Source organism: Amblyraja radiata, chromosome 28 (genome assembly GCF_010909765.2).
Source record: "Amblyraja radiata isolate CabotCenter1 chromosome 28, sAmbRad1.1.pri, whole genome shotgun sequence".
Classification (NCBI taxonomy): Eukaryota; Metazoa; Chordata; class Chondrichthyes; order Rajiformes; family Rajidae; genus Amblyraja; species Amblyraja radiata.
Window position 1 is genome coordinate 24,664,385 of NC_045983.1, and position 27,926 is coordinate 24,692,310.

Here is a 27,926-nt window from a genome sequence, read left to right on the forward strand (position 1 = left end):
CACGCAGTCTTTTTTGTCTTCACCAGGAAGTTGCCTGGAATGGAGTCTTTTCACCAGTGGAATGACACGAGAGACTGAATTTGTTATCTTTGGAAGTGAAAAGGCTGGCTTCATAGAAATACATAAAATTATGAGAGGCATAGACAGGGAATATAGTGAGAAAACTTTCCTTTTGGAAGAGGAATCATAATCAGAGAGCATAGGTTGTAATGTTAAGTGGTGAAGATCGAGAGGTGATTTTCATCTAGAGAATGGTTGAAACATGGAACTCACTGATGGAGGTGGTGGAAGCAGGTACTCTCATGAGTAAGGAGTTGGGTACTGAAAAAGTTGTGGCATAGAAGGCTATGAGCCAAGCACTGAGAATATAGGATTAGCATTGGTAGATATTTGATGTCCAGAACAAAGAACCTGTCTCTAAGATGTGAGACCCTGTGCCTTCTGATTCATTGTTGTATCTTTCAGGGAAATCCCGTGAGTGAGACTGAGTCTCTTACCCGGATCGGCTTCATTTGCGTGAAACAGGGACAGTCCAGCAACGACCATCACAAGTAACCATGTGGCTGCCATTCTGAAAGAAACATATCCACTATGTTAGGCAGAAGACTGAGAAGTTAAAGGCACATTAAAGTTAGGAGAATTCAACAGGAACCATCACAGACAAGGACATCTACACATGTGCACATTCAGGGAGACACCTACAGAATAACACTGTGACTTAAACTCATGTCCACGGTGACAGGCACATGCCCACACATGTACTAATGCAATGTATAGAGTGCTACCTTTCATATTTAGATTTTCATCTCCAGAAATAGAAACTGAACATACTGATTTTATCTAATGACCACGTCTTAAACATATTTTTAGTAATGGAGGTCGACAAGGAGCTGACGGTAATGAATTATTGACGATATGGCCAGAGAACTGAACTGATAAATGGTATGAACCAGCAACCATATTCTAACACTGCCTATTGGCTATGAGATGTAATGGTGAGTCTATCAGTGCTGTCACAATGGAGGAAGGTTGTCAGCTTCTTGCGATGGGGCAGCAGAATTAAATATAGAAATCCAAACATAGTTGTTAGTGACTCTCTGCTCTTCCCTGCTCTGCACTGTGTCAGCTATTTCAACATAATCGGCTCCCTCCTTCAACAACGAAATGTATTTAAAAAGCTTAAAATAAGAAATATATAATAATTTGTATTCTGGTGGTTATTGGTATTTCACAATGACATATTTATCTTAAACTCCTGCATATTTCTGTATTTTTCTTTCTTACTGTGTGAATATTTAAAATTATTTTGCCTAGATACACGCAGATTATCTGCAGATATCACACAGGTTGCTCCATCCCTGGGCACATGGGCAGAAATCCCAGGAGAGGACGGGGAGGGGGGAGGGGGGGGGGAGTGTCCCCCCCAAATTTTGAGAGGTGGGGGACAATCCCCCCCCCATGTTTTGTAATCCGGATTTTGAATTTTGGTGAAAATAAATCTATTAAAATCTCCGCTTTCCGCGAGACAGTGGGGGTGTCACTCTTAAGCGCTTGTTAAATGTATCCATTTACATCGTATTAACACGATGTGTCACCAATTGTGTTTTGACCTTCAAGTATTACTGAAGTTATTCACGGAAAATTTCGTAAAGCTGTCTGACGCAGGTACAATTACCATTTGAACTAATTGGGATGTATTAGTGGGTGGGTAAGATTTAAACGGGTATCGGATTTAAATAGGTCAGGTCCTTAAGGTCTCTGATTGAATGGGTTTCCTGGCTGGTTTGCAGGTCAGTCCCTCATTCACAGTCACTCAGGTTATTTAGTATTTTTCCCCCCCATCTCTCTCTCCCACCTACAAGGTTGGTCCTTCTGTTTGCCTTTATTTGCTTCAGTTTTATTCAGATTTCAGCGACGAAAGGCCCCGCAAACAGGCCGATTCAAACCCCACGATTCGGGGCGGATGATGCTGCTGTTGCTAGTGTTCGGAGTCAGTCAGCAACCTGGTCAGCTCCCGATGTTACCGTCTACAGGGCCCATGGCCGAAGCCTCGTGCGTGTGTGTGTGTGTGTGTGTGCGTGCGCGCGCGGCCACCAAGAGAATTGTGTCCCCCACATGTTTTGATAGCGATTTGCGCCACTGCCCGGGCATAGTTTCCAGTCTAATGATGGAACTGAGCCAAGTTACACAGAGTTACCAGCTCGCAAGCTCAGTATATCGTCAGCTGAAGTGGAAACAAATACACCATGAAAAAGAATGAGAGAAACGAACTGTTGCAAAACAGTCAAAGACATTCATTAGCAGTGATAGGCTTTACACATTGTGCTGGGGGGCAGGAACACTCTGCTATCAAATATATTAAGTCTGCCCCGGTGCCACCTTTGCAAGTAGAGCCCTGGCTGTACTGGTACCGTACTGATCTGCACTGTGCTGGGCCGGGTCACACTGAATTGCTGGAAGTGTTGCACATAGTGGAACACTAATCCAGCGACAACACTTGAAGAAATAAGAGGCAGCCAGCCAAACCTCTCAAGGTCGTGAAGAATTTGCCCCATTTCTTCAAACAATTTGCTCCATTGGTTCATTCTATTTCCTGTGTTTTTGTGTAATAGAAATCTTTTTTTTTCTCGAGCCAGCACCGCCATTTATTGTGATCATGGCTGATCGTCCCCAATCAATAACCCGTACCTGCCTTCTCCCCATATCCCTTGATTCCACTAGCCCCTAGAGTTCTATCTAACTCTCTCTTAAATCCATCCAGTGATTTGGCCTCCACTGCCCTCTGTGGCAAGGAATTCCACAAATTCACAACTCTCTGGGTGAAAAAGTTTTTTCTCACCTAAGTCTTAAATGGCCTCCCCTTTATTCTAAGACTGTGGCCCCTGGTTCTGGACTCGCCCAACATTGGGAACATTTTTCCTGCATCTAGCTTGTCCAGTCCTTTTATAATTTTATATGTTTCTATAAGATCCCCCTCATCCTTCTAAACTCCAGCGAATACAAGCCTAGTCTTTTCAATCTTTCCTCATATGACAGTCCCGCCATCCCAGGGATCAATCTCATGAACCTACGCTGCACTGCCTCAATCACAAGGATGTCCTTCCTCAAATTAGGAGACCAAAACTGTAAACAATGCCCCAGAGCCCTATACAACTGCAGAAGAACCCCTATACTCCTATACTGAAATCCTCTTGTTATGAAGGCCAACATTCCATTAGCTTTCTTCACTGCTTGCTATACCTGCATGCCAACTTTCAGTGACTGGTGTACAAGGACACCCAGGTCTCTCTGTACCTCCCCCCTTACCTAACCTAACTCATTGAGATAATAATCTGCCCCCTTGTTTTTGCCGCCAAAGTGGATAACCTCACATTTATCTATATTATACTGCATCTGCCACGCATCTGCCCACTCACTCAACATGTCCAGGTCACCCTGCAACCTCCTAACATCCTCTTCACAGTTCACACTGCCACCCAGCTTTGTGTCATCCGCAAACTTGCTAGTGTTGCTCCTAATTCCCTCTTCCAAATCATTAATATATATGGTAAAGTGTTGCGGCCCCAACATCGAGCCTTGCGTCACAAAATTCTTAAAATAGACTTGAACAACATTTTGTTAGATATCACTCATACAATGAAACAAATTACCAGATTAAAACACAAAGTATCATAGTCAAAAACTTAAGAATGAAACAGTGCCTGCCATTCTGAAAAGGACCCGTTCACTCCTAAACTTTGCCAACCAATTTTCTATCCACGTCAACACCCTACCCCCAATACCATGTGCTCTAATTTTAGTCACCAGTCTCCTGTGCGGGACCTTATCAAAGGCTTTCTGAAAGTCTAGACACACTACATCCACTGGCTCCCCTTCATCCGTTTTACTTGACACATCCTCAAAAAATTCCAGAAGATTAGTCAAGCATGATTTTCCTTTTATAAATCCATTGCTGCATTCCCTTTTATTCCTTCAACCTTTCCAACAATTGGGTTCTTATCAAATAAGTTCTCACCTGCCTTTAGGAAGTCCAAATACATCATGTTAATAGATTTATCTCATTCATCCTCTCAGTTATTTAATCAAAACCTCTATCAAGTTAGTTTGAAGCTGGAATAAGGTATTCATCCCTTCATTATTCCTGCACAATTTAATGCTGCACTTATACCTCAGTTCCATTACCCTGCACTAACCTCATATCCCATCCCTCTCTCCATATTTAAGAACCTATCAACCTTTATCTTGGGCGTAATCCGCAAATGAGCTTCTACAGCCGTCTTGAGTAGAACATTCCCAATAATCATTACTTCCTGGGTAAAACAAAATATTTTAATCTCTTTCATCAATCATCAAACCCTTCGTTTTGAGACTGAAATCTCAAACAGCGCAGCCAGGAGAAACATCAACTCATCATATCACTTCTCACACCTTATGACAATATTGTGCTTGCCTTAAAGAAATTCATGCTGGTTCTCTAATCAAGCCACACACTCAAGTAACTTCTTATTCTCTGCCTCAAAGCCTCTATATAAATACTCAGACTGAACAAGATGGTCCAAATAGAATGAAGTAGGTAACAAAAATAATTAAAAGACAAAAAAAGACAAAAAGTGCTGGAGTGACTCAGTGTTTCAGGCTGCATCTCTGCAGAACATGGACAGGTGATGTTTTGGGTCGGGGCCCTTGTTAAGACTGAATTTATCCAGAGATGCTGCCTGACCCACTGAGTTACTCCAGTACTTACAAATAAATCACTCCTATAGACTCAAGAAAGATCATGCAGTAATATATTATCGGAATGTTTAGACGTTCAAAATGAGCTGCAGAAAAAAAACACAATGCCAGCAGCCAACTAGAAGAATAAAAAAATATTTAATGATGATAACAATAAAGCAGAGAAGAAAAAGACAAAAATAATAAACACAAATGGCCTGGCACTGGGATTGAGCAGAAATTATGCAATATTTTTTTATTGCTTCTCCAAATATTCATAAGAATTCATGAGGAATACCCTCCACAAACCAAATCAATTGACATTCACCTCAGGATCTTCAACTCCCAATGATGCAAAGCTTTAGAAAACCTGCCTTAAAAATGGTAAAATATTTGCATAAAATGTTGACCCTTTTCCTGTTTGACTGGATTCTAATAAAGATAGAATATTTTAAGCTAATGAGAAGTGTCATCATTGATGTTATGGAATGAGGCTATTTATATTCTAGGAAGGTCCACTTTTTTGTAAATAGTCATTATAAATATAGATTGCCAGAAGTATGCATAATGATCATTGGCACTTCCAGTTTCACAACCTATGTCCTGTCACCTCAGGTAAAAAATTGTAACTATTTTAACATTATCGTCATTGTTGCGTTCCAGGCTATGGCTTTACTGGTTATCTTATTGGTATCTTAGCTGTGCCTCTAGTTGCAGCTGTTTGGCCGAAAACTGACTTTATTTTCTATTGAGGGTGCTGGAAGTGGTAGTGACTTGCCTATCTATCGGCTTTAGCCTACGCTCCATTTTCCACAATGCTTTGACTGATAGGTCAAACTCAATTTTATTTTTGCAGGAATGTTGTCGGAGATCTTCTGAGAATGAAAGAAACAATTTTATTCGCTTCCATTTCCACCAGGACATGCCTGGAGCTAACTGGTTGGGGACAGCAACTCTTCTGGAGATGAGGTTCCTTTACTCTCTGACCCACTAATCAAAACATGTGAAGGCAAGTAGCATTCGGAGTCACTGTGGAAATTGTGAAAAGCAATTGGCATCTAGGTAGAAAAAGTCCTTGCCATTTTGCCAAAAGACTCGGCTAGTTTCTCAAAGATTCTGAGGCTGAATGAAAATCCCTCCGTTCTCATGGAAACATAGAAACATAGAAAATAGGTACAGGAGGAGGCCATTTTGCCCTTCCAGCCTGCACCACCATTCATTGTGATCATGGCTGATCATCCACAATCAGTAACCCGTTCCTGCCTTCTCCCCATAACCACTGACTCCTCTATCTTTAAGAGCCCTATCTAGCTCTCTCTTGAAAGCATCCAGAGAACCGGCCTCCACCGCCCCTGAGGCAGAGAATTCCACAGACTCACAACTCTCTGTATGAAAAAGAGTTTCCTCATCTCCGTTCTAAATGGCTTACCCCTTGTTCTTAAACTGTGGCCCCTGGTTCTGGACTACTCCAACATCAGGAACATGTTTCCTGCCTCTAGCATGTCCAAACCCTTAATAATCTGATATGTTTCAATGAGATCCCCTCTCATCCTTTTAAATTCCAGAGTATACAAGCCCAGCCACTCCATTCTCTCAGCATATGACAGTCCCGCCATCCCGGGTATTAACCTTGTGAGCCTACGTTGCACTCCCTCAATTGCAAGAATGTCCTTCCTCAAATTTGTAGACCAAAACTGCACACAATACTCCAGGTGTGATCTTACTAGGGACCTCTTTGCTCCTATACTCAACTCCTCTTGTTATGAAGGCCAACATACCATTTGCTTTCTTCACTGCCTGCTGTACCTGCATGCTTGCTTTCATTAACTGATGAACAAGGATCCCCAGATCCTGTTGTACTTCCCCTTTCCCCAATTTGACACTATTTAGATAATAATCAGCCTTCCTGTTTTTGCTACCAAAGTGGATAACCTCACATTTATGCACATTAAACTGCATCTTCCATGCATCTGCCCACTCACACAACCTGTTCAAGTCACCTTGCATTCTCATAGCATCTTCCTCACAGTTCACACTGCCACTCAGCTTTGTGTCATCTGCAAATTTGCTAATATTACTTTGAATCCCTTCATCTAAATCATTGATGTATATTGTAAACAGCTGCGGTCCCAGCACCGAGAATTGCAGTACCACACTAGTCACTGCCTGTCATTCTGAAATGGACCCGTTAATCCCTACTCTTTGTTTCCTGTCTGCCAACCACTTCTCTATCCATGCCAGCACTCTACCCCCAATACCATGTGCCCTAATTTAGCCCACTAATCTCCTATGTGGGACCTTATCAAATGCTTTCTGAAAGTCCAGGTACACTCCATCCACTGGCTCTCCTTTGTCCATTTTCCTAGTTACATCCTCATAAAATTCTGGAAGATTAGTCAAGCATGATTTCCCCATCATAAATCCATGCTGACTCGGACCAATCCTGTTACTGCTATCCAAATGTGCCGCTATTTCATCTTTTATGATTGACTCCAGCATCTTCCCCACCACCGATGTCAGGCTAACTGGTCTATAATCCGCCTTTCTTAAAAAGTGGGATAACATTAGCTACTCTCCAATCCACATGAACTGATCCTGAATCTATAGAACATTGGAAAATGATCACCAATGCGTCCACGATTTCTAGAGCCACTTCCTTAAGTACCCTGGGATGCAGACCATCGGGCCCTGGGGATTTATCAGCCTTCTGTCCCATCAGTCTACCCAACACCATTTCCTGCCTAATGTGGATTTCCTTCAGTTCCTCCGTCACCCCAGATCCTCTGGCCACTAGTACATCTGGAAGATTGTTTGTGTCCTCCTTAGTGAAGACGGATCCAAAGTACCTGTTCAACTCATCTGCCATTTACTTGTTCCCCATAATAAATTCACCTTTTTCAGTCTTGAAGGGTCCAACTTTGGTTTTAACTATCTAAAGAAATCTTTATTATCCTCCTTTATATTCTTGGCTAGCTTACCTTTGTACCTCATCTTTTCTCGCCTTATTGCCTTTTTAGTTATCTTCTGTTGCTCTTTAAACATTAGCCAATCCTCTGGCTTCCCGCTCATCTTTGCTTTATTGTACTTCTTCTCTTTTATTTTTATAGTCCCTGACTTCCCTTATCAGCCACGATCGCCCCTTACTCCCGTTGGAATATTTCTTCCTCTTTGGTCTGATCTCGCACCTTAGAACTGATCTCGCACCTTCTGTATTATTCCCAGAAATACCTGCCATTGTTGTTCCACTGTCATCCCTGCTAGAGTATCTTTCCAGTCAACCTTGGCCAGTTCCTTCCTCATGGCTCCATTGTCCCCTTTGTTCAACTGAAATACTAACACCTTCGATTTATCCTTCTCCCTCTCAAATTGTAGATTAAAACTTATCATATTACGGTCATTACCTCCTAATGGGAGAACAGACAGCTGCATAATTTAGTTGTGAATGTTGTGAATGTAACTGGGCTGTGCTTCAGTGAATATAATCACCCCAACCTTTATTGATGGAACAACTGTAGATGTTGGATTTCGGGCACTACTCTGAGGAATTTCCAATGTGTTGCACAGAGGTTAAGGTGACTGCCCTCCAAACAGCACAGCTCTCATTCTTTGTGCTAGCATTCTTTGACGTTAGCTGATGGAGAGTTTTCCTTGTGACTTCCATTTACCTCAAAGTTATAAGGGCAGCTTGAGGCCCCACTCTGTGAATGATCATCAATTTTGGATTTGATCTCTCTCCAATCAACCAAACACAGTAGAGAGTATGTTAAAACCTATAAGGCATCACAATGGTCTGGTGTTGGCTTGCCAGTTCACTTCATACATTTTTTATTTTGACAGATTAAAATAAATCATTATCATATATTTCCAATGTAAAAATAGAAAGGAAACAAAATGCAATAGGTAGGTAGCCGCAGCCTGTCAGCAGCGCGTTAGTTTTTACAACTTTTTAAATTTTTTTAGTATGTTTTAAAGTATGTTTTTGATGTTTTTCGGTGTGTTTTGTGTGGGGGGTGGTGTGGGAGGGTAAGGGGGAAACCGTTTCGGCCGCCTCCTCCATGGAGAGGCGGCTTTTTTCAGGTCGCCTCCCTCGTGGCCTAACAGCAAGGATCGTCGCGGCCTTTCCCGGAGACGCGCCCGGGGCTTCAGCGGCGGGTGCAACGTGGACTCTTGGCGTGGAGCGGGTGAGCCCTCGCTGGGGCTCGCTGGAGGGGAGCGCTCCGTTTCGCTGGCCCGGGGCAGCCGGCAGCCTGAAGCCGCGGTCTGCACAGCTCCAGCTGGCGCGGCGTCTACAGCCCGGGATCCCTCGTGGGGGACCCGGGGGAAGAAGAAGCCATCACTGCCGGCCCGCGGCCAACTTTTACCACGGGTCCGGCATGGACTTACCATCACCTCTGGAGGGGAGCTTCGACCACCGGCCCTGCGGTCTGCGGTGCTTCTGGCTGCGGCGCGGCGCGGTGGGAACCTTAAATCTTCGACCGGCGGCCTGCGGCCTACACCAGCCTGAAGCCGCGGTCTCCGGGGGGGAAGAGCCGATCCTGGACATACCTTGCCTTTGACTTTGTCCCTTACCATCTGGACGCCCGCAGCAACGGCTACGGGGGTGGAGGTCCCGACCACGGGGGAAAATGGAGGAGGTCTGGCCAAGTTCTGTGCCTTCCACCACAGTGATGAATGCTGTGGTGGATGTTTGTGTTATATTTTTTTATTGTGGTTGTGTGTTCTTTATTATTGTTCCGCTGCTGACAACCCAAAATTCCACCGACCCTGGTTGTGTGGCAATAAATTCTATAAATTCTATCAATTCTATCAAATCTATCAATCAATATGTGTGATATTTTATTTTATTTCAAAATTCATATCATCACGATTGTAAATTTCATACAACCAAGCTTTTGAAATAAATGTCACACTCCTGACAAGTTATTGCATTTAAAATTTATTCTCTACAATCACTCATTTGTAATATGAATAGAATGCATTTTGCAAATTTACCCATCCACCTATTAATATAAACCCTTAAGCATATTAATAATCAACTCAAATTGGGTATTTATGAACAAATGAGATTGCAAATCACATTGCAAAGTATGGATGTCAATGGAAAAAGGACATCAGAGTTAATTAAGGATCTGCCCCTGAGAAACCATTTGGAGACCTGTAGCCAACAGCTTTCACAGAGCGAGGTGCTACATTAGTAATTGGAGATTAACCAAAAGGGCCAGATTAATCAAGAGGCCCAAATTAAAACAGTGAAGTATCCAAGTCATGCAACCAAGGTGGGGAATGAATGTATGAATATAGAAACAAGGAAGCTCCAATCCGAAACGTCACCCATCCATGTTCTCCAGAGATGCTGCCTGATCTGCTGAGTTACTCCAGCACATGTTGTTTTCCTTTGAATATCAATAACTAGAATGGTCAAGTGGAAAATGAAGGTAATACTATGGCAACCAATAGTCCAGCTGCAACAGGATGAAGGAAGCCAGAATGGGGTTGAGTTGCATTGGCCTATCAATGTGTCATTGGAAGAGAACAGAAGGAATTGGAGGGTGACGGGCCTTGGAAAAATGATTTACCTCCTAACCAAAATTTGAGATTGCAGAAAGACTCTCGGACCAAGTTCAGAATTTGGAGAACAAACGGAAGTCATAAGACTGACTGAGACTGATAACTTCATGGGTCGTATACCATGCAAGCTGTGAGTGCATGCAGGTTGCCTTTGCGATTGAGAGTTTGAATACTCTACCTTTCATTAGTTGTATGACTCTAATATGATGCAAATTTGCTACAACTGCTTTGTTTAAATTCTCCCTGAAAAATATTTTTGCTTACACCAGGAAATAAAAAGGATTTTTATAAACCAAATTATGCAAGTCCTGAGTAAAATAATCAACAGGTCATGCTCTTTTTCCAAGGCTGAGCAATATACTAACATCTCATTTGATCATCTTCATCTATGTGTTATTTCCCATTTTCGGTCCGCTGCCTTTCTTTTTCTTTCCAGCTTTTGACTCCTCGGGTTCTGAGGAGTAAAATCACCATATTTATCTCCACATTCCTTGAATCATTTAACACTGTTGCTTTTATCATTTAGAGTCAATGTAAAAAAAAATCCCGAAAACAAAGCAAAACAACGGAGACTACTTTCACCCAGGGAGGATATTTAACGTTACCCAGATAAGGAAGTGGACATTTGGGAGTAGGGGTGATCAGGAAATCATTCCAATCATTCACATTGTGAGAGCTGGGAGATTTTAACGTCTGAGCCACAGCTTCATGAAATGAACATAAGGTGGAATGATGCAATAAATATGCTTGACGAAAGAACTGCAGAGGTCATGTTGCATTTGTATAAATTGGGAGGTCATTTTGCAGTTGTATAAAACGTTGGTGAGACCGCATTTTGTATTGTGTCCAGTTCTGGGCAACGTGTTATAGGAAAGATTTTGTCAAGCTTGAAAAGGTTCAGAAAAGATTTACTAGGATGTTGCCAGGACTAGATGGTCTGAGCTTTAGGGAGAGGTTGAATAGGCTGAGTCTCTATTCCTTGGAACGCAGGAGGATGAGGGGTGATTTTATAGAGGTGTATAAAATCATGAGAGGAATAGATCGGGTAGATGCACAGAATCTCTTGCCCAGAGTAGGGGAATAGAGGATCAGAGGTCATAGGTACAAAGTGAAGGAGAAATGATTTAATAGTAATCTGAGGGGTAACTTTTTCACACAAAGGGTGGTGGGTGTATGGAACAAGCTGCCTAAGGAGGTAGTTGAGGCTGGGACTATCCCGACGTTTAAGAAGCAGTTAGACAGGTACATAGATAGGACAAGTATGGAGTGATATGGACCAGGTGCAGGCATGTGGGACTAGTGTAGTTGGGACATGTTGGCCGGTGTGGGGAAGTTGGGCAGAAGGGCCTGTTTCCATACTGTATCACTCTATGACTCTATGTCTTGATGAGATGGCAGCATCTCTGAGCCACCCATCCCTTCTCTCCAGAGATGCTGCCTGTCCTGCTGAGTTACTCCAGCTTTTTGTGTCTATTTTCAATGAATATGATTGCTGTGGAAGGGGAGATTTGTTGCCATAGAGAAAAGTGCTTTAGTTCCTTGAAATTGAAATTGAAATTGAAATTTACAGAAGAATTTAATCCAGTGGATTGTGAATGTGGAGAAATTTATATTTGAATTTCATGTTATGAAATGTGATGGAGGATTTTCAGGTTTCTGAGAATGGTTGTGAGAAACATACAGTGTTCAAAATGTTATAATGTTTGGGTCGATTTTCTCTTTCACTGCCTTGGTGTTAATCTTACATTTGTTACCTCTTGTTGATTTCAACAGGAAGGCAGATTATCCATCCTGCCAGTTTTGTGCTCAAATAATGACGATGAGAATGGTGCTATACTCATTCCTGTCACAGGTCGTGTTAATCACTTTGGTGCACTCTCTCCAGGGACTTGAGTCCATTTCTTACCTGAGCAGCTAGGCGGTTCACTCTCCCACTTCTTTTTCTTCCCACAGTTTATCACCTGAGCTCCCTTTAAAGTGAATCCACGTTGGCAAGTGTACTTGACTGAGGAATTACATGTGGAGAAAAAGGCATTCTGTACCTTGGGCACCGGACCACAAGGGAGATCTGTAAAGGAGGCAAGCAGGTATTAATTAGGAGAACACAAGTGTGGGATTACTGTAACATTTGAAGACATTTCAAGGAAGTGACAACAACATACTGAAGAAACAAGCTGTCAAGGTAAAGAGAATGGAAAAGTAGATAAATGATTCAAACCAGCAGAGAATGTGGAATATAAATGTGGCGATAAGCTGTGCTGATAATCATACACCAGAGAGCATTATTGGTCTACAGGTTTTGGTGATTATACCTGATACACTAACACTCACTCCTCTTTTTAAATGCAATTTTTCAAATCTTCCCTATTTTCCCTTTTTTCCCAGTCATAAAAGCTGAGAAAAAAAGAGGCAGAAGGAAGTAAACATCGTTGAATAAAATATCGGAATTGCTAAAGAAGGAAATTGTTAATGGGATTTAGTCCCTGCTCTCAGCTTTTAACCATCCCAGACCAGCAGTGTTGGTTAGTTTTATAGTCAAATGTACAGGAACGGTGATATTAGGCTGTGGAGTCTGTGCCACGCGCTCAGATATTGTACCTTTCACCTTCTCCTTCCAGGGTTTCAGGTCCACTTGTGGTATTTTTTTGCAGCGTACATAATCTTCGGTAGAGGAACTGAATTTAAATGCATCCCGAGGAAGTAAGTCAATCCCGGTGGTATCACAGATTATCCTGGACATGGAAATCTCAGTGAGAGCCTTGCGCTGTTTCTTCGTAAACACTCCTTCATTTTCCCACCAGAACCTACAAAAAAAGAAGCATTATTGCCAAGCCTCAAAAGGTACAGAGAAAGTATCCCGATTCAATGAGCCCAAGGCCAATGGCTACACAGAAGGGTCGACTGTCTCCTTGGCCACATTTAAGCAGTATGTCGAGAAGGAGTATAGAGGACAGTGTGATTTTCCTCTCTCTACAATTTAAGATACAGAGCCGGTTTCTCAATCTGCTGATCCAACAACATTTTCTCACTGTGTACACTGTGTCCCAGGACTAGCTGTGTCTCGAGCCAACGTCTTTCAGTGTTGTCACAAATTTGCATCCATCAACAATGTGGAAATTGCTTGGATGTGCACTATTTACAAAAAGCAGGACAAATTCAGTCTGGCTAACCGCTATCCTATCAGTCTACTCTCAACTCTCAGTGAGGAAGGTATCATTGGCAGTGCAATGATGTAGCACTTACTTACCAGTGACCTACTCAATAATACCTAATTTCAGTTTCATTGGAACCACAGCTCCAGGCCTCATTTCAGCTTTCGCTCAAATATAGACAAAGTAACTGAATTCTAAAGATGCGAATGACTGCCCTGACATCAAGGCAATATTTGACCATGTGTGATATCAGGGCATCTTGCTAGAACCATAGTCAGTGGGCTTCCTGGAGAAAATACTTCAAAGGCAAGAGTCATATCTCACACACGAGAATGGATGTTGTTAATGGAGATCAAACATCCCAGTAGTCCAAGATCAATCACTGCAGGGATTCCTCAGGGCAGTAGAAAAGACCCAACCATTTTCATCTGCTTTGCCAACTACCTTCCTTCCATCCTAAGGTCAGAAATGGGGATGTTTGCTGGTGATTCAATTCAATTTTCAACTCCTCAGCAAATAAAGCAGTCTATGCCTTCATGCAGCGTTAGTTGGGCGACATTCAGACATGGGTTGATACATGGCAAGTAAAATAGTAACCACAAAAGTATCAGCCCTCAACAAGAGAGCGTCTAACCAGTTACTCTGATGTGCACTGGAACTTGAATAACTGAGACTTTCACCATAAGACCATTACACTTAGGAGCAGAATTAGGCCATTTAGCCCATAGAGTCTGCTCCGTCATTCAATCATGGCTTATGTATTTTTCCCAACTAGAGCAATCGCATAAATATTGTGGTTACAAGAGCAGGTGAGAGACCAGGTAACCTGCAGTAAGGTGGGTGGAGGACACAACAAGGCATACCCTGCAGTATGATAGAATCTTCTCCATTTGTCTGTATGAATGTTGTGCCAACAGCTCTCAATAAGCTTGACTGTATCCAGGGCCAAAGGGGCCTACATCATTGGCACCCCATCAGCTACCCGAATCATGCATTCCCTTCACCGCTGGTGGACATTTGCAGTGTAGTCCACCCATAAATGCATTGCAAATGCACCCCTTGTGCAAGTTACCCTGCCAACATCTTCCAAACTCCCGAGAATACCTTCTTCAGAAGGCAGTATCTCGCTAACATCTTTTCAAGGGCAATTGGTGAAGGGCAATGAACATTATCCTTGGTGGAACTGGCCAAAACCCAAACATGAGAGAAAATACTGCATAGGCTTGGCAGTGTCTTCATCTTCTTTTGTCTTAAATCATTATGTCGTCAGTTAATGATCAGCATACTATCTGATTATTGACCTTTGAATTGTATATATATCTTGCCTTCCCTATTTTCTAAGTCATCCCATGCTCAACAGGTTCAATACTATGACACACTAAATTACGCTAATAAAATCCAAGACATAATCCAAAAGGTCTTTGGGTTCTGATTTCAGATCCACAAGGCAAAGATTCAATGAATGTCAAAGCTTTCAATTGTTGCCCATTACCTGTCTCCATTTCTCAGGTTCTGGAATTGGTGTCCTAACAAGCAGGCCAACAAAGGGCCAACCTTCCCTCCTTCCACGAATGGTTCAGAGATTCCTCCTATCCAAAGTTCAATGTTGTCTGGTGTCCCATAGAGATCAATTAACTTTCTTGCAAGATCGCTATTGTTGAGCACTTCAGATAGTTCAGACTCGTTCCTGGGTTGTGAAAGTCCACAGAATCTCCTCCATGCATTGTAACCTGTGAAATTCAGAGCAAAAAATATGTTAGCCAAATCTGTGGTGGTGCCCCTTTGAAACGAATAAAATAGAAGCGTGTGGAAGGGTTGGTAGAATCGCTATCTTTTAATTTTAGTTCACCTTAACTTGAGAGAGGTGGGGTGATGTAGGGGGGATAGGGAGGAGGAGGGGAATGGGGGTGGACAGCTTTTTCATTGTTTCTCCTCTATAGGGAGTGGATCTGTGGGCCAAAGATTTATAGCCATACATCATTGACTGCTTCATCCAAATCCACTCATTTATTCTCAAAGTCCATGGAACGAACCAGCCTTTTAAATCACTGTCATTTTACACAACCAAAAGATATTTCCTGTATAATTTGTGTTGCAAATGCTCTGAAGTCGTTGCAGAATATACAAGCAATTAAACATTCTATAGACTGCAGAAATAAAGGTAATTACCGTTATCTTGCTGGATTAATTACATAGTAATCACAGAATATTCAGTGATCCTTGCAGTGCTATCTGATAAACAGAAACAACAATGCAGTATTCACTGTAGAAATTAAAATATGTGCAATAATTATTCTGTAGTCATATCACTACAGTAACAATGCATTAGACAGCAATTATCATGCCAAAATATTAGAATAAGCACATTCAGTTATTGAATTATTTTTCCAAGTCCTATTGTCAGCATTTTATGGTATGATGTAGGTCACAGGTCTTGCTATCCTGTTGTTCTGAGAGAATATTGAAGATAACCGAGTTTGGATCTAACACTAAACAGCAGCTCCCTCTGTGAGGAACAATATATCCAGTGGCACTACTCAAAGCGAGGTGGAGGTTCCCCCTGGTGTCTTGGACAGTAGGTATTCCGTATCTTTATTCCTTAAGGATTGGAAATAATTGACCTAATTTTGTGACTTTTCTGTGTGAATATTCCCTGCATTACCGTAGTTACAAAGTAATTTTTATTCGTGAATCTGCTATTCCCAAAACGTCTAATTAAACATTCAGCTGTAAATGTACACGATGAATATTCCACAGTAAACACTACTAAGTTAAAAAAGATTTAAAGTAAACAGTACTAAATACTTTTTCATATTTTTTCAGTAAGTTATCCACAAAGTAAACATTTGCTAGGTAACTGCTAAGTAGTTAACATTTTCCTGTTATTGTTCCGTCAATTCTCTCCAAGTCAGTTCAATATGTTCCTAATGGCTACATTAGCCAATAAAGTGAAATTAAAACAGAAAATGGAGAAAAACTCATCTGCTGAGAAAGAAACAGAGTTAATGTTTCAGGTTGCAGACTCCTCATCAGAGCAGAAAAAGAGAAAAAAACCAAGTTCGTTTTCACAAAAGGAGAGGTTGAGGGAGAAATGGATTGGACAAGAGAAGTTCTTTGATTGGGTGAGACCAGGTTTATGAAGGTGATTTTTTGTCTTTTAATGAGCTGTCTGGTTGATAGATTAATGAGGAAGATAGGCAAGGAGTGCAAAATTTGGGAAAAGATGTTGTAAATTTGGTTGAAAAGAAAAAGGAAGCATATCTGAGGCTTAAATCAGACAGGGCCCTTGAGAAATACAAGGACACAGGAAAGAACATAAATGGGGAATCAGGAAGGCTTAAAGGGGCCATTAAATGTCCTTGGTGAGTAGGGTTCGGGAGAATTCTGAGGCATGTTGCATAAACATTAAAAACAAGAGAGTAATTTAGGAAAGGGTAGGACCATTCAAGGACAAAGGAGGACATTAATGCCTGGAGGCAGAGCAAGAGGTCAAGATACTAAGTGAATACTTTGCATTAGTATTCACAAAGGAGAGGGATATGGGATAGAGTGAGATTAGGGAAGAGTGTGATGAAACTCTATGCCATCCCGCTGTCAAGGAGGAGGAGGAGGTGGAGGTGTTTTGAAGAACATCAATGTTGATGTTTCCAGGATCTGATGGGATCCATCCCAGGATATTGAGACAAGTGTAGAGATTGTTGGGGCCTTGACAGAAATCCTCTTTAGCTACAAGTGAGTTCCCTAAGGATTGGAGAATAACTATGTTGTTCCTAAGAGGGGAATAACTTTGATTCTTAAGGACAGGATGTACACACCATGGACTTATTAACGATAGTTAGCTTAACTTTGTGCAAGGAGGTCATATCTTACAAATTTAATTGAGACTTTTGTGATGACAAAGGTGTTTGATGAGGGTAGAAACATAGAAACATGAAAACATGGAAAATAGATGCAGGAGGAGGCCATTTAGCCCTCTGAGCCAGCACCGCCATTCATTGTGATCATTGCTGTTCATCCACAATCAGTAACCTGTGCCTGTCTTCTCCACATATCCCTTGATTTTGCTAGCCCCTAGAGCTCTATCTAACTCTCTTATAAATTCATCCAATGAATTGGCCTCTACTGCCTTCTGTGGTAGAGAATTCCACAAATTCACAACTGTCTGGGTGAAAATGTGTTTTCTCATCTCAGTTTTAAATGGCCTCCCCTTTATTCTTAGAAGGTGGTCCCTGGTTCTGGACTCCCCCAACATTGGGAAAATTTTTCCTGCATCAAGCTTGTCCAGTCCTTTTATAATTGTATATGCTGCTATAAGATACCCTCTCATCCTTCTAAATTCCAGTGAATTCAAGCCCAGTCTTTCCAATCTTTCCTCATATGACAGTCCCGCCATCCCGGGGATTAACCTCGTGAACCTACGCTGTACTGCCTCAATAGCAAGGATGTCCTTCCACAAATTAGGAGACCAAACCTGCACAAATTCTCCAGATGTGGTCTCACCAGGGCTCTGTACAACTGCAGAAGGACCTCTTTACTCCTATACTCAATTGACATTGTCTACATGGATTTTAGTAAAGTATTTGACAAAATCCCACCTGGTAGACTGATCCAGAAGATTAAGGCACATGGAATCCACAGAGACTTGGTAAATTGAATTCAAAATTAGCTTGGCCGTAAACATCAGAAGGTAATGGTGAAGGGGTGTTGTTCTAACTTGAGGTTTGTTACCAGTGGTGATGCACAGGGAACAGTGCTGGGACCTCTGTTGCTTTTGTTATATATAAATGATTTGGATGAAAATGTAGGTAGGTTGATTAGCAAATTTACAGATTAGACAAACATTTGCAGAGGTTGGATAATCAGGAAGGCCATCAAAGGATACAGCCGGACCTAGACTAATTGCGAATCTGGACAGAGAAAAGGCTGATGGACCTTAATCAAGTTAAGAGTAAGATTTTGCACAGGGTGGTCAAAAGTAAGAGGCAAAGTATACAGTAAATGGCAGGACCCTTATGAGCACTGATGTACAGAGGGATCTCAAAGTCCACCCTCTAACTCAAGGGCAGTTGGAGAAGCATACAATATACTTGCTTTCATCTGTTGGGGCATTGATTATAAAAATGGGGAACTCAGAATGCATCTGCTTAAGACTTTGATTCAACCACATCTGGAGTACAGTGCGCAGTTCTGGTCACAGGACTACAAGAAGGTCACAGGTTTACAGGAAGCATGTGAAGGCTTTAAAGAGGGTGCAAAAGAGGTTCACTAGTATGTTACTTAGATTAGAGCGTATTGGCTGTAAGGAGAGGTTGGACAACCTATACTGTTTTATTTTCAGATTTCAGCATCTGCTATTTTCATAACATTAAATTACCAGGTCATAAACTTGTTGTATTAACCATCATCCTGACAATACTTTTTTTTGAGTCACACTCAACTCCACCGACATTCCCCCTACCTGCTATTCCGTGATCACGGGAACGCTGCATGTTCAGAGAACCCAGATCCAGCCCTATTTGTGAAAACATCTCAAATAGCCTCTCTCGCAGTTCATCGTGCATCATCTTGGTCTGTGTCTGTAGTTTTGAAGGTTTGTTCAACAATCCTCTGACAATGGGATCAACTCCACCTACAAAAACACAGAGAAAAATGCACATTAACGATAATCTTCCAAGTGATTTTTCCAAATCTCCAACGTGCAGTTATGGTAGAGGGAGCCAATTGTTAAACATCTCTGAATGAGTAGCACAAAAATATTAGCTTGACCCGATCTTATTGGTGAAGTAAGAGACTGGGATTTCTGATCACGTAATGCATCAGACAGCAGATTCTACTGAGGCTTCATCAGCCAAGATTAACTTTGGCAATCACTGATGTTCTATCATTACCGTTCCCCACTCAACTCCATCCCAACCCAAACACCATAAGATCACTCAGTCCCATTTAAATCCATGCAAAAGCTGTTATTCTCTGGTGTCCAGTTCCCTCCTCAGTGTCCACACCTCACTCCTTCAAAAAATGCAGAAGCAATGGAACCAACAAGGGAACACATTTAGAGCATATTTCACAAAGTACTATTAATTGCAGGGTTTAGCTTAAATTAATTATTGATCAGGACAGCATGCACATCTGTGGGGCTGTTCACCTCTCAATCATTTCCTACCTGTAGACTCTGAACAGATTCAGCTTGCTGCCTTTTGTACTGTTGCTGATTTTCGGAGCTGGAAATTTGAGCTGAAATATTGTGCGCCTCGTGATAAGGTTTGATATGTTGGACATCATTAGTGTCATACAGTACCTATCGTGGGTGGCACAGTGGCGCAGTAGTAGAGTTGCATAACAACGCCAGAGACCCGGGTTTGATCCTGACTATGGGAGCTTGTCTGTAGGGAGTTTGTACGTTCTCCCCATGACCTGTGTGGGTTTTCTATGGGATCTCCAATTTCCTCCCATACTCCAAAGATATACAGGTTTGTAGGGTAATTGACTTGTGGAGGATAGTGTAAGTGTGCGGAGATAGCTGGTCGTCGTGGACACGGTGTGCCGAAGGGCCTGTTTCCGCACTGTATCTCTAAAACGAAAACTATATTAATCCCATGTAGCAGGCAGAGTTTAGGTAAGAAAAGCTTTGGCGCTTATTACATCCCAACTACCTTAAAATTGTCGCCATTTAAAAAAATATAATAAAATCCGGGTCCATGTGACAGAAGCGTTGGAGAGGACAACCATTAGGCTAAAGCAGCCACTCCTTCCCACATATGAATTTTAGGCCCAAGTTCAACAGCATTATTAAAGTGGGAGAGTAGAAATCTTTTAAATAAAATAGATGCGGATGATTTCATCAAACCAATTCTAATTGGCATTCCTATTCTGATTGCCATTCTTATGCATTGTGGGTGCGGAGTTGGTGACAATTCACCCTAATCGGTCAATGATGGTCGACTAAGTTCGATGCCCCCAACATGACTCGTCCAAACGTGACCTGGATTATGTGCAACTATAAAGCAGCTAAAGTTTGATTTTCCTGATATTTGCCTTTGGAGAATCCTCATTTCCACGATTTTACAGTCAGGGAAGTAGGAGCTGGTCCTGAGAGCAAAAGGACGTTGCTCCCTTCCAACCACATTTCATTTCTATTAAGCCCAATGATTGTCTGGTTGGATGAATATCTAACAGCCTGGGAATCCCTGAGAGGAGATTTCAAGAAACTAGAAGAGAAGTGTTGTTTTTTTCTTTCTTCTCTTCTGCCCTTTCTCACAATGATCTCAGGACACTGGGTCCATCCATTATAACAGTCAGATGGTTCCAGGGCTGAGGCTTGTAAAATCAGTGAACGTTGTCTCCTAATTGCAACACCAGACATTTCTGAAGTAGGCCGAGTCAAATTGCCCTCGAGTCTTATTGTTGCACCCGTTCAAGCTCCCCTCTCCCCAGAATGAAGAAAGGGTGAACTTAAGGAGTGCTCTCTACCTCTTGCCAATTGTAGGGACATAGGTAGCAACAAAAATTGGCACATCAATATTCAGCTCTACTTTGCTCTTCATTTAATCACAGCCAGAATCCTGTCACTTACCTATATGTGTGCCCACTTTCAGGGCAGTGCAATGGTGCCTGCTGAGCTCAGTATTATTAGGTTGTGTTACCTACCTTCCTTTATCAGTCTCCACGGAGCGAAGAAAGTCTGATGCAGGAGCAGACTTGGGAAGTCTGGATGCTCCTCGTAGTTTTCTGCAAGGCGGAATATCATTCCCCGAACCGTGGTGTGTCCGAAACGGAAGGCTGCTGCTGCGAAAGCGTTAGCAATACTGGGATTAACGGACTCATCGTAACCTTGGTAGTCTGGGAGAAATCTCTCCATTGCTTCTGATCCAATTAAGATGGGAACATAGTCTCTGTGATTTATAATCTGCAGCGAAAAATCATGAATTAGTGCAGCCTCATTTAAGACATAAAACTCATTGGAAATCATTACACATTCTCTTTGAAAGATATCTGTCCTACTCACTGCACTGGCTATACTGCACCATCCACGCCAGGCGAGTCACCATCATGCCCAAAGACATCCAGCAGGCTCGCCGCATCCGCGGGAAGCGCGCCAAACCCCACCTAAACATCCAAGAACGGAGGTCGGTGGGGGCGCTGTGAGATGGCTGCCCTGCGTTAGTCAATTCTACTTTTTTTTTTTTTTTTTAGTATGTCCAAATGTTTGTTTTAATGTCTCTCAGTGTGTCTTGTGTGGAGGGTGGTGAGGTGGGGTAAGGGGGGAACCGCTTTTGGTCGTCTCCTCCACGGAGGGGCGACTTTTTCCATGTCGCCTCCCATGCGGCCTAACAACAAGGATTGGTGTGGCCTTTCCCGGAGACGGGCCCGGAGCTTCAGCAGCGAGCGCAACGTGGACTTTTTCATCGCAGAACGGGCGAACTCTCGCCGGGGCTCGCCAGAAGGGAGTGCTCCGATCACTGGCCCGCGGTAGCCTGAAGCCGCGGACTGCGGTGCTTCTTGCCGTGGGCACGGACTGCGGAGCTTCCAGCTGGCGCGACGTCCAGAGCCTGGGATCCCTCGTTGGGGACCCAGAGTAGAAGAGCTCCGACAGCCGGCCCGCGGCCTATAACAGCTTGAAGCCGTGGTCTGCGGTGCTTCTTGCCACGGGCACGGCGGGGACTTACTTACCATCCGGAGCGGGATCCCTCACCGGGGATCCCTGGAGAAGAGCTCCGACCGCTGGCCTGCGGCCTACGTCATCTTCAAGCTCTGGTAGGGAAGCACCAATTCGGGACTTACCTTGCCTGTACATCTGGCCGCCCGCAGCGGCGACTGCGGAGGTTTATGGTCCCGACCACGGGGAAAAATGGAGGAGGACTGACTGAACTTTGTGCCTTCCACCACAGTGATGAATGCTGTGGTGGATGTTTGTGTTACATTTTTATTGTGTATTGTGTGTTCTTTTTTTATTGTACTGCTACTGGCAAGTTCATTTCACTGCACTTTATTGTGTATGTGACGAATAAATCTGACTATTGACTATTGACTATAGGGCTGACTTTCAGTCCACAGAACCATATGTCCAATGCAGTTCTTTCCGACACTCAATCCTCAAATGCAGTAATTTCTGAGTGAAATCACATCACCCGACTTCTCTTCCTGTTCTTTATCATTTTCCTGTGATCAGGTGACATTGCTTTTCATCATGGAATATGGCCAGTGCCTTACGTACAATTTAGAGGGACTGATATGTAAGATATTTAGCAGATTGATCCTTATATTGTGCTATCAACCTTCCAATTCATGTTGTTGAACATTTGTTGGAGGAGTATTTATTGACTATCATTAGGTTACCTGAGAATGACAGGTCTTAGCTACACAATGAAACAGCCTTGATATGTAAGTAAGACATAGGAATGGCTCTTCTGAAAGATTACATTGTGATCCCAAGAAGTTTGGTAATAGTGTTAAATGATCAAATTCTGCAACTAATTAAACAAATTTAAATTCACATGCTGAGATTTAAGTATTAGTCTGAAGAAGGGTTTCGGCTCGAAACGTTGCCTATTTCCTTCGCTCCATAGATGCTGCTGCACCTGCTGAGTTTCTCCAGCATTTTTGTGTACCTTTAAGTATTAGTCTGTCTGTTATACAACCTTTATTTTACTGGTGACATTTTTTCTTTACCTGTTGGAAAGCTCCCATGATTTTTCTCGTTTCGTGATATATTGTATCCCCATCCCAGTGCGGGTTCAGTCTCTTCAGCTCTTTTGCGATGCGATTGTGCTCCCGTAGAAACATTGTGTGGAAAGACAACAGTGCCAACTGTTCATTCACACGTACATCGCCTGTGGTGGACATGGTGAAGTTCACAATTACTATTGGTGCAGTTTCATTGGGACTGTAAGTGCATTGTAGAAGACTGTGTTTCATCCCAATAATGCTTCAATCATTCATTTTATATCGGTGTGAAGGGTTATATACTCTTTTTAAAAATATTGTAACTGGGTGAGGAAATATGGATCGATGGGCTTCTATGCCTGCCACAGAGCGACTCAAAGTGCATCATAGCTTGTAAGGAAATGTGGAAATTGGAAGAAAGAACAATGCATCTATTCTTCTACTATTCTTCTACAAGGGAATCCAATTAAAAGTACCAAATCCATACTTCCAAGTCAGAATTTTATTTTTACGCCAGTTTGGTTGGGCCCTATAAAAGTGAACCTGGTATTATCTTAAACAGACATATTCAAGTAACAAAAGCAGAAATATTGATTCGTTTTGGACCCTTTCCTTAAACCGTTCAACAATAGATGGAAAAAAAAGACACAAAGTGCTGAGCAACTCAACGGGTCAGCCAGCATCTCTGGAGAACATGAATAGGTGAAATCTTGCTAAGTTGCAACACGGTCAAATTAGCCCTTAAGATTGACGGGAGCTCTAAGAAAGAACCTAACCACTAAATACCTGCCACAAATAGATATTGAGGGATATAGGAAAACCTGTCACTAATAGATATTGAGGGATATAGGAGACAATAGCTTTGAAATTGGCACAACATCTTTTGCTGTCTTAAACAATATGTTGGCTGGCGAATTCCAGAACGGAATATAAAGCAGCCTTTCACCATGGCACTTGCCAGCAAACTACTCGGCCAATTTCTCCTGACACATTTTGTTTTAAATTCCATGTGCAGGGAGCAATAGAGCAAGTGAAAAGAAAGGTGATTTGTGAAGCAATGTCCTCCTGGGGTGATACTCACCAGCAATAAAACATGGAGTAGCATTTGGGCTGTTGCCACAGGAGTTCCCAGGGCTGCCACAAAGGTTATTTGAAAAGTTGTTGAATGGTAGATATTCTCGTCCATTGTCAGAGTATTCCTGGTTCACTGCCATCATGCCATCTTCATTGGCCAGGTTTCTGAGCTTGTTGGCCAGACAGTCGGTGCTGCCGTAGACTTCATTGACATCAATGTAACTGGTGAGGGCATTTATCTGCTGCCGAGTGTTCACATCTCCAAAGATTGAGCCAAGTTCACCAGTGCCACAAGCAGGAGCCGATCGGAAGAAGGGCATGCATGTTTCATTATTTGCGATCCTCGTGTCATTGGGAGGAATCTGCCAGAGAAGAATTTGGAATTATTTTAACAATAATTAGTCTCAAATGTTTTTTACTAAGTCTAAGAAAGGAAAGGCTATGAAGGTTAAGGGTGATAAGAATAAAGGTTTCAACTGCTTAGATTTGAAACTGGTTTAGGATTTGAAGGTAGAGGATGACAGTCAACTACAAAAGCTTTATGGTTTTAGCTTGATAGATACAGCCTGGAAACAGGCCCTTCGGTTCACCGAGTCCATGCGGGCCATTGATCACCCATTCACACTAGTTCTACATTGCACCACTTGTTCATCCTCTCTCTACATACTCGGCAAATTTTTTTTTAGTGACAAACTAACCTAAAATCCCACACGTGTTTGGGATGTGGGAGGAAACCGGAGCACCCAGAGGAAACACATGCTGTCACAGGGAGAATGCACAAACTTCACACGTACAGCATCCAAGGTCAGGATCTAACCTGGTTCTCTGGCGCTGTGAGGCAGCGGTCAAAGTAAAAAATCAGCATGTACTTATTTTTTTAACACCCCCACCTGCTATAGGGCATGCAAGATGTACATGCTTATTGCAAGCTGCAGTTGTAGTGCCTGCCATGTTGGTAAAGGACTTTTAATGGTCAGAAGGATATAGGCAACACGAGCATGGGAACGTCATCAACTGCAGGTTCTCATCGCAGTCGTATACCATCGTATCCTGGCTATATCTATAGCCAAACCAGTCTACTAACAAGTTAAGAGCAGTCCTGAGCAACTACTTATTCCATTGCAGATCCTTGGACCTTCTTTAATTGGACTTTACTGGACTTTATCTTGCACTAAACATTATTCACGTCATTCCCTTTATCGTGTATCTATACACCGTGGATAGCTCGATTGTAATCATGTAGAAACATAGAAACATAGAAAATAGGTGCAGGAGTAGGCCATTCGGCCCTTCGAGCCTGCACCACCATTCAATATGATCATGGCTGATCATCCAACTCAGTATCCTTGTACCTGCCTTTTCTCCATATCCCTTTAGCCACAAGGGCCACATCTACCTCCCTCTTAAATATAGCCGATGAACTGGCCTCAACTACCTTCTTTGGCAGAGAGTTCCAGAGACTCACCACTCTCTTTGCAGCACCGATGTATTGTCTTTCCGTTGACTGCTTAGCAACAACAAAAGCTTTTCACTGTACCTCGGTATACGTGACAATAAACTAAACTAAACTAAAACTAAACTAATTTGTTCTTCATTTTGCAGGGTCTAAGGCCTGGAACTCCCATCTCAACAACATGGTGAGAATTCCTACATTGGAAGGACTACAGTGGCTCAAAAAGGATGACCATCCATTTTTCAAGAACAGCTTTACATGAACAATTAATGTTGGCTTTGGTGGCAGTACAATGTTCTAAATACCAATGTAAAATAAACAAATCTGTGGGGAGTGCCCACACCTAAAATAGATGTTACACCTTCTCCAGATACTAATCAAAATTTCAGGTGCCATCTGGTCTGCCCCATGCCAACCATGTTAATTGTACTCTGGAATTACACACAAAAAAAACAGTGGCGCTAAAATACATTGGCAGAGGGCTGAGTTTATTTGTGTACATTTTTAATAGGAAATGAGGACTTGAGGCAACTGTAGATCTCAGAACACAGGTTTGTTTCATTAGGTGTGGAGAAATTCAGTTCAACCTGGGCTTTATACACAGCTGAACTGCAGCACCCCATATTTTCATAGCAAATTGGTACTCCACGCACACACAGATTTTTTTGCTCAGGGAGCTTTCTGGGGATCGTGAAAGATTTCCAACTTAGCACTCCACTTCGTTAAGTAGAAGAGAGGAATTTTAAGTCTAATCACCCGCAGTGACTAGTGGGGTATCGCAAGGCTCGGTGCTGGGACCACAGCTATTTACAATATACATCAATGATTTGGATGAAGGGATTCAAAGTAACATTAGCAAATTTACAGATGACACAAAGCTGGGTAGCAGCGTGAACTGTGAGGACCATGCTATGAGAATGCAGGGTGACTTGGACAGGTTGGGGGAGTGGGCAGATGCATGGCAGATGAAGTTTAAGGCGGATAAATATGAGGTTATCCACTTTGGTTGCAAAAACAGGAAGGCAGATTACTATCTAAATGGCGTCAAGTTGGGAAAAGGGGAAGTACAACGGGATCTGGGGGTCCGTGTTCATCAGTCTATTAAAGTAAGCATGCAGGTACAGCAGGCAGTGAAGAAAGCGAATGGCATGTTGGCCTTTATAACAAGAGGAATCGAATATAGGAGCAAAGAGGTCCTTCTGCAGTTTTGCACTGTACAGAGTCCTAGTGAGACCACACCTGGAGTATTGTGTGCAGTTTTGGTCCCCTAATTTGAGGAAGGACATTCTTGCTATTGAGGGAGTGCAGTGTAGGTTTACAAGGTTAATTCCCGGGATGGCGGGACTGTCATATGCTGAGAGAATGGAGCAGCTGGGCTTGAACACCCTGGAGTTTAGAAGGATGAGGGGATCTCTTTGAAACATATAAGATTGTTAAGTGTTTGGACACGCTAGAGGCAGGAAACATGTTCACGATGTTGGAGTCCAGACCCAGGGGCCACAGTTTAAGAATAAGGAGTAAGCCATTTAGAACGGAGACGAGGATACACATTTTCTCACAGAGAGTGGTGAGTCTGTGGAATTCTCTGCCTCAGAGGGCGGTGGAGGCAGGTTCTCTGGATGCTTTCAAGAGAGAGCTAGATAGGGCTCCTAAAAATAGCGGAGTCAGGGTATATTGCGAGAAGGCAGAAACGGGGTACTGATTGGGGATGATCAGTCATGATCACATTGAATGGCGGTGTTGGCTCGAAGGGCCGAATGGCCTACTCCTGCACCTTTTGTCTATTGTCTATTGTCTATTGAGACGCAAGGAACTGCTGAAGCTGGAAACTTGTTTAGAACACGTATCCGTTGAAAACCTCAACGGATCAGACAGCATTTCTGGGGAATATGGATAAGTGGTGTTTTGGATCGGTACACATCTTCAGATTTTGTGGCCTTTTCTATACAATAGTCACTGGATATATTATTAGTTTTGGATTTCTTTTGTACTGTTCATGCCCAACCATATATCATTTCAGAATAAGACAGTCAGTGTATAGCTCTCACCCTAATCGGGAAACATGGGTTTCTCTGAATGCAAGTGTTTTCACAGTTGATTCCACCGCTGTAGGTTTGGATACTGCCAGACTGAGGGGTTAAAGTCATGTCGTGATCAATCCACTGTCCCCACTGCATAAAAAAATGGCTTGATTCTATGTCCAAGGGCACTTCACCCGTAATTCTCAGGATTATGTTGGACACCTCTCGAACCTGAAGCAGATGTGAAATCCATTCATTACATGTAAGAAAGGCAAGGCTTAG

The 27,926-nt window shown here is 42.6% G+C and overlaps 2 protein-coding genes across 2 annotated transcripts in view; both read right to left on the reverse strand.

The window, feature by feature from the left end:
* Positions 1–5,082, reverse strand: part of LOC116989006 (eosinophil peroxidase-like) — a 69,849-nt gene extending 64,767 nt beyond the window's left edge. Inside the window, exons 1-2 of the mRNA XM_033046117.1 lie at positions 5,042–5,082; positions 498–571 (exon numbers count right to left, since the gene is read on the reverse strand). Coding sequence (XP_032902008.1) covers positions 498–570 — 73 coding nt within the window. The 5' untranslated portion in view covers position 571; positions 5,042–5,082. The remainder of the gene's footprint in view (positions 1–497; positions 572–5,041) is intronic.
* LOC116989169 (eosinophil peroxidase-like) overlaps positions 1,014–27,926 on the reverse strand; it is a 40,972-nt gene continuing 14,059 nt past the window's right edge. The window contains exons 6-16 of the mRNA XM_033046395.1: positions 27,672–27,875; positions 24,178–24,532; positions 23,103–23,263; positions 21,081–21,339; positions 18,892–19,062; positions 14,926–15,163; positions 12,880–13,085; positions 12,188–12,349; positions 7,993–8,117; positions 4,194–4,310; positions 1,014–1,151 (exon numbers count right to left, since the gene is read on the reverse strand). Of these exons, the coding sequence (XP_032902286.1) occupies positions 1,014–1,151; positions 4,194–4,310; positions 7,993–8,117; positions 12,188–12,349; positions 12,880–13,085; positions 14,926–15,163; positions 18,892–19,062; positions 21,081–21,339; positions 23,103–23,263; positions 24,178–24,532; positions 27,672–27,875 (2,136 nt within the window). The remainder of the gene's footprint in view (positions 1,152–4,193; positions 4,311–7,992; positions 8,118–12,187; positions 12,350–12,879; positions 13,086–14,925; positions 15,164–18,891; positions 19,063–21,080; positions 21,340–23,102; positions 23,264–24,177; positions 24,533–27,671; positions 27,876–27,926) is intronic.